At 32.2% G+C, this 13,479-nt stretch overlaps 1 protein-coding gene across 1 annotated transcript; it reads left to right on the top strand.

Moving 5' to 3' along the window:
- The first annotated feature begins 7,989 nt into the window (after positions 1-7,989).
- On the top strand, positions 7,990-11,771 carry LOC107813633 (vacuolar iron transporter 1). The gene is made up of 4 exons (XM_016638911.2): positions 7,990-8,426; positions 9,146-9,231; positions 10,139-10,253; positions 11,323-11,771. The coding sequence occupies exons 1-4, from the start codon at positions 8,206-8,208 to the stop codon at positions 11,621-11,623; spliced, it is 723 nt and encodes a 240-aa protein (XP_016494397.1). The 5' UTR covers positions 7,990-8,205; the 3' UTR covers positions 11,624-11,771.
- Positions 11,772-13,479: the final 1,708 nt, after the last annotated feature.

The following is a 13,479-nucleotide window of genomic DNA, read 5'->3' as shown; positions in this document are numbered from 1 at the left end:
ACTAATAAGATCAGTATTTCTCATGTGTTTCTGTCTTTTTGGGTATTTTTAGGTCTTTTTCTTGTGATCTTCCTGTCCTTAATAATACTGAGTTTCAACTCCAATTAATTAATTTGATCCATATAGGAATTCTAACAGATTAGTAAGTATAAAAATTTCACACAAAAGCAAGTATTTTAAACCCAAAATCCTAAAATGAAGAATGTTCTTTTGATTTCACTTCTAGATCCAATTGACATCTTATCTTATATTGATTCAGATTTAAAAAATTGTAAAATGTAGCTTCGACAAAGTAGTTTTCTTTATTCTAGTAGTGCGATTAAGCATATACTTAATTGTTGATATTGCACGTAGAAAGGGGTATTAATTATTAGGATTAAGTAAACTGTGGATTGTTTAAAATCATTACTTGATCATGACTAAAACCGCAAATTTGTTACCAGTAAAATGAGTTAGGTCAATAATATGTTTCAATTGAGAGTTATATTCGAACGAAAGTAGGGGTAAAATCAGATTTGCTCAGAAATAAAATGGCGTATCAAAGCAAGAAATAAATACTAACAAAATGACACCTTTACATTCGTATTCATTATAGACCTTTAATTTTGTCAAATTATATATTTGTCACCAGCTAATTTCAACAAATACTACTTTAAATTCTTCAGAAATAGGAATAAGTACTTCAGTGTATGCACAAAATTAGGTTGGAAAAATAAGAATTAAAATGAAAATTTATACACAAACCAAGGTATTTGTGGGAGCGGTATCAAATGGACAGATTGAGTGAAAATTGAATGGCTTGAAATCATCGTTTAATTATAACCACTGTTTTAAAAGATATTTTCGGATCGAGTTTTAGGGCGAGCACCAAAAATGACTCAGGTGATGGTGCGGGGTCAAGAGGTGTATGCTCAGCAATTTGGGGCGTACGTTCGGGCGTTTGAGGTGTGTTTTTGTAGTGAGACGTAAGTCCTTTAGATTTTTTCAAATTAAAATAAATTTTGGTAAATAAGTCTATATAATACTTAGATTCTCAAAAGTCAGCTTGTAATTATTCAAAAGTTTTAAAAAGTATCTGAAATATTAAATTTAAAAGTCAGGACTTTTTTTTATTGATACAAGCCTTCAATTTATGGTCTTTCTAATTCTTTATCTTGTCAGTTAGTTTGTTACTATCTCCCAAAAGCAACGAATAATCAATTTTTATTTTTTATTATTTTTGCAAATGCACAAAGAACTTCATTAGCAAGTTCAAAGTTCAAATTGTAGGTTAATCGTCCTTTTTGTTCTCCATATAGAAAATTTTATTTTTTTCAAGCTTGTAAGGACCGTATAGTAGATTATTTATGTATATATATACACACACACACACACACACACACACACACACACACACACACACACACATATATATATATATATATATATATATATATATATATATATATATATATATATATATATTTTATAAATTTATGTAATTTTACTTATTTATAAATATTTATGTAATTATATTATTTTATAAAATATTAAAAATTAAATACAAATGAGGGTCCCGTGCCTCGAGTTTACGTCTCGTTTTACGCCCACGTCTTTTAAAACACTGATTATGACTAAATATGCAAATGTGTTAAGTCAATAATATGTTTAAATTGAGATGTAATCGAACTAAAAGTAGAGAGTTAATATAGTTTTGGATAGAAGTAAAATCATTATTAAATCAAGAAACAAATATAATAATATGATACCTAATCTTTTGAGGTGAAATTAAAAAATAGTCAGATTTACAAGTTATAATTGCAAAATAGGCATAGTTTCAAAAGTAATCGAAATTTAGCCATTTTTCATGTAAAGATAAATCTGAACGAAAACATTGTTCAAAATTCGAAAAATATTCTAACATAATATATTGAGTTCGAATTTTTACATGTGAAATTCCAGCATAATATACTGGAGTTCCAGCATAATATGCTGGATATTCATACACAGGTGCATCAATCTCCAGTATATTATGCTGAAACTTTTCGTGTTGCAGCAAAATAGTGATTATTTTTTAATAACTTTACAAATACTGACTATTTTTCAATTATCAATTCGAAAATTGGCTAGCCCGTGCTATTTTCACAATCTTTTTACTCATTATGGGCCTTTTCTTTTCTAAAGCTAAACTCTTTAGAAATGGGAAACATGATAGTGGTTCAATTTGTTTGCTTCTATAGCTTCTACTTTCTCTCTAAATGGTATAGGAGAGAATAGATACATAAGTATTATCTTCAGGTAAAAATTCTTTTTTGTCAAACAAACTATTATTTCACTCGAAATATTGATCGAAAAACCAATTTTCAAATTACTTAGGACCCGTTTGACCATAGATTTTGTCAAAATAAACTTGAGTTTTATTTGGCAAACACATGTTTGGCCATAGATTTTGCCTACATTTTGGCCAAATCTCAAATCCCAAATGCCAAATCCCAAAACCAGCTCAATAGTTGATTTTGGCCTGGGCCAAAATATCACTATTATATTTTTTAAAAATTGCCCCAAACTTTTATATTTTATAAAAGAGCCCACCATTCACTATTTTATAACGATGTTGCTTCGTCTTCTCGGTCATCTGATAGTGTATCATGTAATTCATTATAAAAATGATAATTTTGTATTAAATTTATTTATGTTTAGGATTATGGTTTGCGATAATATAATGAATGTTATTGATAATGGTATTATTGGGTATTTGTGATAGTTTTTAGAACTTGTGGGTATAAGTCATGTTTCATGTTTTTCCAAACCAAACTTCACCCAAAACATATGTCCAAACACATTTTCATCTTCAAACCAAACTTCACCCAAATCAGATTTTTCGAAATAAATTTGGGAATCTATGGCCAAACGCTAGCTTAATTTCAATATTTGTAGATACTCATGATCGAACTAATAATTTCCCATATTAAAGTTTAGCATTTGTAAATACTAAAAACTAAATATTCCAGTATTTATGCCCTAATAGGTTAGTGATTTTAAAGAATTTTTTATAAAGCACTACAGTTTAGAGCTTAATTACCATATGTAATTACAGTTTGTCTAATTATAAAATTTTAATTCGTTCACCGACCGTTAATCCGATATCAATAAGCCAATAAACCACTTTTACTGTTCAATTAACAGTGACAGTTCGGTTTTGAATAGCCCTAGTAACAACTACAACCTGTGTCAATTGTATTCGTTCACGCAACGAATTCACCAAGGCAAAATACAGGGATGTATACACAAGATACAACTTGTATTCGTTCGTGCAACAAATACAACTAAGGCGAAATACATAAATACAGAAAAATAGAATGCTCTCATTGAGAGTCGAACGCAAGACCTCCACTTACTAAGCGAGCTCTCTAACAACCAAGTTATGAGAGCTTGTTGCTTTCTTATTTCAGTTCAAAACGATTGTTCTCTTCTTTCAGTACTACAAATGAATTTGCTATAAAATTCAAATATAACTATAGATGATAATTTTCTGAAAGTATGGCTACGATAATAAATGCAGATATATATTTGTGTATCGTGTAATTTTTCTGTCATTGATTTTACGGGTCATTGTAAGTTGGGCCAAAAAGTGATTTGCAGTGCGACCCGTGAATGGGCTTCTTTTGGTGCCTCTCGTGAGGATAGTCAAATCACGCTTCAGAAAAACAGATGCTAATACTTGAATAAAGGTTCGGAAAAACGAAAAAACGTTATGCACCTTCACGTGAACTAAAACAAATGACGAACCCAAAAATTGTTAGAATTCAATACGATGGTAATTAATTAGGTAAATTAAGTGGAAACAACCAAAAGAACGTCCCAAAAAAAAAGGTCTTGCAGTAAAATTTCAAGTGCACCAAGTTGACACGAATTCTTATAATCTAGTGGTATCAGTGAAAAAATATAACAATAATCGTAAGTTTAAATTTTCATTACCCCTTGCCTTATATCACTATGTAATAATATTTTTTATTTATATGTCGAACTTTTTAACTCTTTGTTCGATCTAACACTTCTGTGTTTCCTTATGTTTGGATGTAGGTTTTAAATGGTGCTTTATATATACACTTGAGTAGTTTTGATACTTTAAATTTGTTAAAAGTGAATGTATTTAAATGACTATTTTAAACTTAACTCCAATATAAGGATCACTTTGTCATTTTTATCTCAAATGAAAAAGGAGTACATAGAATGCGATATAGAATCGCGAGATTGCTAATTTTGTAACAAAAAATTCTATCAAAAGTGAGATAAGATAATCTCGACACTATATATTATCCTTGTAACCATACGACCCCTAAATAAAATACAAAGTAAATATCACTTGTTGCTACTGCTACTTTTTTATTTTGTTCTTAAGACGAAGGTCTTCAAAAACAGCCTCTTTTCCTATATAGGGTAGTGTAAGGTCTGCATACACAAGGGCGGAGCTAGAGTGCCGAGTGCAGGTTCGGTCGAACCCAATAGCTTTGGTTCGAACCTTGTATTTGTCTTAAAAAAATTATTAAATATATATAAATTATTAATTTAGAATCCAGTAACTCAAGCCAATAAAAATCCCGAATCCATAAGCTTAAAATCATGACTTATATATATATATATACTATTGTTGATCCACACTGAGCTGAGATACTTTGGCTGAGTCAAAAGTGTTGTTTTCTAAAATGCAATGATTATATACTAAAACAGCGAGCCATGTGTATCTAGTGCAGTTTTTTACATTTTTTTTTATTCCCTCCCTCCTAGAGCTCCCCGTGGTGATTTGAACTGACAACCTTACATATCAAGTGCATAGATTTGGTTATTTACCAAGGGAAAGCTATGTTTGATAAGAGGGTAGGCTGGATTAATTTGACTTATTAATTGGTGTGTGATAGACGCGTGTCTTTTTGTACTTCTTGTGAACTGTCTTTTGGAATTTTGCATTCTTGGGAGTATCTTTTGCTGATGCCTTGATCTCCAGAATATCTTTGTACATATGTTATGGAATAAACCGAAATGTGCTAAATCCGATCCGATCCGATTCGATCCGTGCACAACCCTAGCAGTGATTAGTGTTATTTGTTGCATTTGAAGTTAGATAAAAAATTAATTTTTCACCAAGTTCAAGGAATCAAAGCACCTAGCTCACCCCAAAAAATCAAGAGGTTGGAGAGGACCAAAATTTTAAAGTGAATTTAGATGTATATTTTTGTTTAAACATAATTTCATATGTTCTAGAGTTACATAAACAATATGATAAATTATAACTTTCTTATAGTTAAAAATGTTTGTAAAACATTGCAATACATGTAGGACATAGGTCAACTTATCCCAAACACATGAGAAAGTGAAATTAATAGGCATTTGCGAGTATTTGAATGTATATAATTATTTCATTTGGAAAATTACTTAGCTCTGATTCATTTTTTGTAGCTACGAAACTAAATCAATGCTGAGCTATTAGGCTTTCTTCACGAGATAGGCTACTTTTGAGCCTACCTCCTTATTGCGTGATCGCTCGATCACTTCCCTTTTCGCTAAGATATTGCCTACAATTATTCATGTAAGGAATATCACCTTACTCCACCTTCTTTCTTCCATGTAGGTGAATAATGTACCATGGGTGGGTGGGTGGGTGGGGGATTATTTAAGAGATCTTATTCAATCTTAAGAGTTTACTTCCTCGGTCTCAATTTATGTAGCAGAGCTCGGATTTTGAAAGTCAAACTTTTTAATTTTAACTGTGAATTCAGACATACAATTTTTAAATTTTTTGATGTAAAATTTATATATTTAAAAACTATATAAAAAGTACTATAAGTCACAATAATTAACAATTCAATTTAAAAAAACTTGTAATCCGAACTCCTACACATAAATTGAGATGGATAGAATAATAATGTCATAATAATAATAATGTCATTTTTTTCATGACAAAATGTAATAAAATCATCAATTTCATATAAAAAAGTTCAAAAGTAGTAATACAGTCCTATTGAAACAGAGATCCATTTGCATCTGCAGCAGCTTTTTATTCATGTGCATAGATTTTTGTGTGGGTGCGTGGGTGGGTTGATTTGTCATAATAGGCGTGTGGTGGACGTGTGTCTTTTTGTACTTCTTGTGAACTCTTTCTTGGATTTCGTACCCCTCTAGACTTTATCTGTTGCATCTGTCGTCGTATGTGCTTTGTCCTTATATTACTGAATAAGTAGTATTTTTTTAGTTTCATTTATATAGTCGTGTTTAAATATAGGCATGAATATTTAAAAAGATTAAAGAAAAAGTGTCGTATATATTGGAATAAATGAATTCACACAACTTGGATTTTATCATTACTTAACTTTTAGTAATTAATTCATATTTTTTCCTCAATTTCTTAATGACTATATAGCCAACTAATATTACTGGGTATAAACTATTGATCAAAATGCGCAAATTAATTTAATTAGGAGAAACCATCCTTGGCTATGTAATTAAGGGGTTTGCTTCATTAGCAATGTATGAGATTAGCCAATTGTGACTTGCGGGGGGGGGGGGGGTTTAAAGTTAACTTTTGTTCCAGATAAATCTAAAAATATATACTAACTAGTGTGGTAGAGTATACTCCAAAATTTGTAAAATAAAGAAAGTCATATTTTCTTAATTACTTTTCATCTCACCGTTGGTATTGAAGTCTCGACTAATTCAAATTCGTATCACATAAAATTTATTAAAGAAGAAAGCTTTTTATTAATTTTTTTTTATTCTTAAACTCGAATAGTCGAGAAATTATATATCTATCTCGTTACGATCCTTGTCGATAAGGAAGTGATAATAAATAATAAAAAGGATGTATGGATGGCAGGTTAGTGGTTGTGTACTTTGTTTTCTTTTTCTATTCTGTTGTCTTTTAATAGTACGAGTATCATTCTTCTTTTTGAATAGCAGTATAACTTTTTATCTAATCTTTTTGCCAATAATGTTGCGCATGGTGAAATAAGGACAAATGTCGAGTTGCCCAAATCTTTTTGGGTTGGGTGGGGAAAGAAGAAAAGGGGTTTTTTGCCTCTAAAGTTGCCAGTTGCCACTATACTATACTCTCCGTTTTAATTTATATGAACCTGTTTAACTAGACACTAAATTTAAGAAGAAAATAATTTTTTTTGAAATTTATAGTATTAAACAAGTCAAAAAGGGTAAAAGATTCTCATTAAGGGTAAAATTGTAAGTTTACATTAAATTGTTACCAAATTTAGAAATAAGTTATTTTTTTGGAACAGACTAAAAAGTAAATAGGTTCAGATAGAGCAGGAAATTTGGAATATCTAATTTTCAACACTATTTTCTATTTCGAAATTTTAAAAGTATCAAGTTATTTTGTTATTTTTTTTGTTTTTTTCATATTTTAATTTTCCAACTTGAAAATCATAAAAAGTAACAACAACAACAACAACACTCCAGAAAAATCTCACTAATGGGGTTTGAGGAGGGTAGTGTGCACGCAGATCTTACCCCTACCCCGAAGGAATAGAGAGACTTTCTGAAAGACCCCGACTCAAGAAAACAAAAAGACAAAAGGATAAAAGGAGACAAACCATAAACAGGAACATAATAGCATTATTTTGGAATTTTATAGATCATAAGCTATAAATGTATCTTAGAACTAGTAATCAAAATTGAGAAGAAGTAATATTTAGATCTTTTTTCGTTTGACAAGAATTTTTTTGGAAGAATCAGAAATTTTTGGAATCAAATTGATTAATAGAATATGTGACAGAAATATACTAACACTAGGATCAATCCAATAAATACAATCATAAGTATTTACATAAAAATATCACATGATTTACTAATCTAATTCCAGATATTACAATATTCTTGAGGTCAAAATATCACATGAAACGGTGCAAAATATATCTTTTTTTCTTTATTTTTTGGGTAACACTAAGCATTTTTAGTAAAATATTTAATTATATAAAATACTTATAAATTAGTTCTCTGTCCCAAGAATCTCAGTCTGATTATGAAACCAGAACCTTACCTGCTTCCATAAAAGGCCAAACGTAAAACGATCATCTTCCACCTCCACTTCTGTTCCCCTATATATACAAGAACAACAGCAAAGAAAAAGAACCACAACGGAAATTAATTAAACAGGTTTTTTGCGGATTCATTTTAGTAGAAACTAGAATATAGTAAGTAAAAACAACCAGCATCAACATGGCTCATGAATCTGAGAAATCTTTATTGGATCAACACAAGGAGAAACATTTCACCGCCGGCGAGATTGTCCGGGACATAATCATCGGAGTCTCCGATGGACTAACGGTGCCGTTTGCATTGGCGGCGGGGCTATCAGGGGCAAATGCGTCTTCCTCTATTATTCTTACTGCTGGTATTGCTGAGGTTGCTGCTGGTGCCATCTCCATGGGACTTGGAGGGTACGTATTCTTTTATTACTCCACTTTCTTTTTTCTTTTTCTTTTTCTTTTTTTTTTTAAAATAAAAATTTATGTTTACATGTAGTTGGTTCAAAATTCATATAAGATGAGAGTTGTGATTGGTTAACAATCCGTCTAAAGTAGTTGAATTATAATGAATCTTTATAGTAACAAATGTGTTTTTTCATGTTTAAGGCCTACAACAACAACAACAAAAAAAGGAGTATAATCTGACGGGTTTGGGAGGTAACCTTACCCCTACTTAGAAGACTCCCGGCTCAAGAAAAGATCTCAAGAAAAGATGAAAAGAAAGTAATAGTAACGAGCAGTAATAATAGCAAGAGAATAAGTTCATGTTTAAGGCCTAACGGTCAATAATGTGGGGAACATCATGAGAGACCAGGTTCAAGTCTTAGCCGAGACAAAAACGCTAAATAATTTTTTCTCATTTGTTTAAGACTTGGTGAGTAGAATTATTCAATATTTGTGCTGGTGGAAGCTAGGTAGAATAACCGATCGAGGTGCCCGCATCACCACCATAGTTAAAAAATGTGTTTTTACATGACTCCTAATGGAATTTATATTTTAGAGAATTTGTCTACTGGTGTGGTATTGAGTTTTAGTTGATTGGTTGATGTACAAGTACTTGAATAGCTTCCTTTTACTTGATTAAAGTTTTATGTTAATCATTGGTTCATTCTTTTTACGTGAATTTACAGTTACTTGGCTGCCAAGAGTGAGGCTGATCACTATATGAGAGAGCTTAAGAGGGAGGAAGAAGAGATCATTTCTGTACCAGATACAGGTATAACTTCTCATGGCACATACTCACTTACACATAATTTTGTGCAAGCGGTGTTAATCCATCTCAAACTGATGTTTACTTTACAGTATTTTTCAATGTTGTTCTGTGTGTATATATGTTTTTAAAAATATTAGGTACCTATATTCATTTAATAAAAAAATTCGGAGAGAGTGTTGAATGACACAATTCTAAGCAATGTGTGTCCATTAGTGATGGCACAACTATCTTTGAGGTTTAATTTGAAGGGAGTTTCTTTTCCCTGGCATTTAAAGGTGGTTGCATAGGAAAGAAACTCTATTTTATATACATGTCACCTAAATCTATATATTAAGTACTCTAAAAGTTTGAGATGACTATTTAATTTATTATACTTTCTCAAAATGTGTTTGTTTATTGTTTTTGTTGTTGTTATTTTCATCATTGTTTACCGTCCACTAAATGACAACCCGCTATGCGGAGAGGGGTCCGAGAAAGGGCCGGACCATAATGGTCTATTGTATGCAGCCTTACAGGCTGTTTCTAAGGCTGAAATCCGTGACCTCCTCATTACATGGCAACAACTTACCAGTCATGCCAAGGCTCCCCTTGGAAAGAAGAATCCGTTTCATACATTCAGGATGGTATAGCTTTTTAAGCACATAACTTGTACCAAATTGACATTAACCTCTCTGTCCCTCATAATGCTGACTAGAGTTTTGTATTTGGTAATGGGTGGAGATATAAGGAAGAAAGAAGGGATACGTGGATGACACATAGATTGAAGTTTAGTTACTAGTGTATGAGGGAACTAATACTTTTAAGAAATGAAAAGGTTATTATGTCTAGGCTTTAAAATGTTCTAACTTGCAAATTTGGCACAATTACTTGGTTTGACAAAGAGCTTGTGTTATCTTGGTATAAATTGCAGAAGCAGCGGAGATTGCAGAAATTTTGTCACAATATGGGATTCAGCCCCATGAATATGGACCAGTTGTGAATGCTTTGAGGAAGAACCCACCGGCATGGCTTGACTTTATGATGAAGTGAGTCTTATCAATACTTTCTCTTTTTCTTCCTACTATTTGGCTGATTATGCATCTAAGTCGAGATTTTCTGTTACCATACATGTTATAGTTGTTTTATTCATGCAATGTCTAATTGATAGTTGACGATTTCAGCAGTCTAAGTTTCAATATGTAATTTTATTTGTGTTGCCTTATAGCAGGATTTTTATAATATTTGACTGAGATGGGCTTAAATCGAGCGATATGGACAGTGAGGATTTATATAACCGACCCCAATTTGGTTGTGATTGAGGCGTAGTAGTTGTAGTTATTGCCTTAGAGAAGGAAGGAGATATGGAAGTATGTAAGTTCCATCTTAGATTTGACTTTGGACCACAGAAGAAATCATGATTTGGGAACCTTATCCCGACCTACTTAATGGCAGGCCACTTAAAGTGGAGCAAACACTTTGAATAGTTTCTAGCTTTTCTTTTATGGTCCCTCCATTTAGTTTGGTATTTAGCTGACCGATCACTTCTTTCTGGTCCTGCTTTTCAACTTTATTCAGCTAGTAGGATGGATAAGTTAAACTTTCTGCTTTTTCTGATCATCATAGCTCCAGAGAGGCTTTAGGCTTTGAATAAACCAAACAAATTAAACAATAGTGAGAGTGTTTGAACTGAAATTACTTGAGATGGTAAGAAGTACTATAATTAAGTTAATATGATGATAGCCACTAGTTTCATTTAGAACTGAGTGTAAAATTAAATGGTTTCTATGCAGGCTGGTGTAAATTTCTATCCGAAAAGATAATTTAATCAGTAAAGTCGTCTAAAGCTTCAAGTTTTTTTCGTTAGAAATCTCCTTAAGTCTGTGCTAGAAGATTGTCGCCACCAATATCATCTTTTTCTTCTTTTCAGTTATATACATTTCCTGATGGAATTGGATAAAAAATTTAATCTGTCATAATGGTGAATATGTTGATGTTGTTTTGGCGTTCTATTTGATTTGCTTATAATAAGATCTACCTTTTTCTAATCACATAAAGTCTGCGATTTTGATTTTTCATGGCACGGACCAACTGTAATAAGTTTATGTTGAATGGCAGGTTTGAACTTGGTTTAGAGAAGCCAGATCCAAGAAGAGCGCTGCAGAGTGCGTTTACCATTGCCGTTGCTTACATCTTGGGAGGACTAGTCCCTCTGATCCCATACATGTTCATTCCAATCGCAAGAAAGGCTGTTGTCGCTTCTGTGTTGGTAACTTTGCTGGCCTTACTAATCTTTGGATACGCCAAAGGTCACTTTACTGGAAACAAGCCGTTTAGGAGCGCTTTTCAAACTGCACTCATTGGAGCAGTTGCATCTGCTGCTGCTTTTGGCTTGGCCAAGGCTGTTCAAGGCGGCTAGGACTCTGACATTTCTGTTTCTTGTAATGTAACTTTCTTCTTCTTCTCATCTTTTTGAAAATTCAGACTTGTGTTCTTCCTCACTAGTTTTTGTGTATCATGTTATGATAGATGTTGAGGCATTAATTTGAATCGCGCCTTAGTGTTAATGTGCTTTAATTTGTTGCTCTTCCATTTTTAAAGTATATTTTAGAACATAATATTCCACGATATAGCTAATGCCATCTAAAGTATGAGTTTATGGCAACATTCTCCTGCTAAGTTTCAATGGCAGAGGGGGGGAGGTCCCCAAGCAAGCAGCATGAAGCAAAAGAAGAGAAGGGAAAAAGAACCTAGTTTTGTATGACAGGACATTTTATTTAGCTTATGCAGATTTAGAAAATACAGTTAATTAATCTAAGAGTGTGTTTGGTAAGAAGAAAAAATATTTTCCATGGAAAATATTTTTCTAAAAGATAGTACTCCCTCAGTCCAAATTTATGTGTCATACATTTTTTTTGCCTCTGTCCCAAGAAGAATGTTATACTTTCTTGTTTAGAAATAATTTAACTTTAAACTTTTTACTTTACATTAATGAGATTTACATAAATATTTATGATTAATTTTAGACCACAAGTTTTAAAAGTCTTGCTTTATTTTTAAATTTCGTACTGAGTCAAACACTGTCACATAATTTGGGAAGGAAGAAGTAAGTAGTTTTCTTACTTAATAAAGAAGAGCAGTTGAACCTGTGAACTTAAAAAAAACAAAGTTTTCCTTTCTGGATTTACCGAAACAAAAATCATGCACAACATCAGAACTTGGAAAGATCTGACCATAGAATTATTGTTTCCCCTTTCAGAGATCATTAGCAGGCTATTAAAAAATAAGTCATCCAAATAATTCTCCGCTGTTTTGTCTAAACTCGTATATATGTTAAAAAAAATTACTGTCGCAATAATACATTTGGTGTCGGTTCATCAATTTTAGGACAATTGAGACCAGTATTTTAAAAGGCATTTTCGGGGCGAGTCCTGGGGCGAGGCGCACCAAAAATACCTCGAGGCGATAGTGTGGGGAGAAAGTTTCAAGAGGCGTACGCCCAACAATTCGGGACGTATGCCCGGGCGTTTGGGGCGTACGCCCGGACGTTTGAGACGCATTTTTTTAGTGAGGCGTAAGCCCTAAAGATTTTTTCAAATTAAAACAAAATTGTTGAATAAGTCCTTCATATAATACCCAAATTCTCAAAAATTAGCTTGGTAATTACTCAAAAGTTTTAAAAAGGAATTGAAATGTATTAAATTTAAAAGTCAATACCTTTTTTATTGATTAAAGCCCCAATTCATGGTCTTTCCCAATTCTTTATCTTTTCCGCTAGTCTGTTAATATCTCCCAAAAACAACGAATATTTTTTTTTTTACAAATACAAAGAGAACTCCATTCTCCTTTATAGCAGCAAGTTCAAAGTTCAAATTGCAGGTTAGTCATCCTTTTTGTTCCTCCATGTAGAAAACTTTATTCTTTTCGACTCAAGTTACTTGAGCTTCTAAGTAGCGTATAATAAATTGTTTTGACTAGTTTTTTGTGGGGATGAAGCGCGCGCGCGCACACACACACATATATATTCCACATATTTATAGTTTTCTTCATTTTTATGCAATTTTACTTGTTTATAAATATTTACTGTAATTATATTATTTTATAAATTATTAAAAATTAAATACATATGGGGCTTATGCCCCGTGCCTCGGGCTTATGCATCGCTGATGCATATGTAAAACTCCTTGGCTTACGCCCACGCCTTTTAAAACACTGATTGGGACAACATATGGATTCATAATTAAAATATAACTTGAATCTATCTCAGAGATCACA

The sequence above is a fragment of the Nicotiana tabacum genome, chromosome 12, assembly GCF_000715075.1.
Source record: "Nicotiana tabacum cultivar K326 chromosome 12, ASM71507v2, whole genome shotgun sequence".
NCBI lineage: Eukaryota > Viridiplantae > Streptophyta > Magnoliopsida > Solanales > Solanaceae > Nicotiana > Nicotiana tabacum.
The sequence above is the reverse complement of the archived record's forward strand: the minus strand, read 5'-3'. Positions and strand labels throughout refer to the sequence as shown.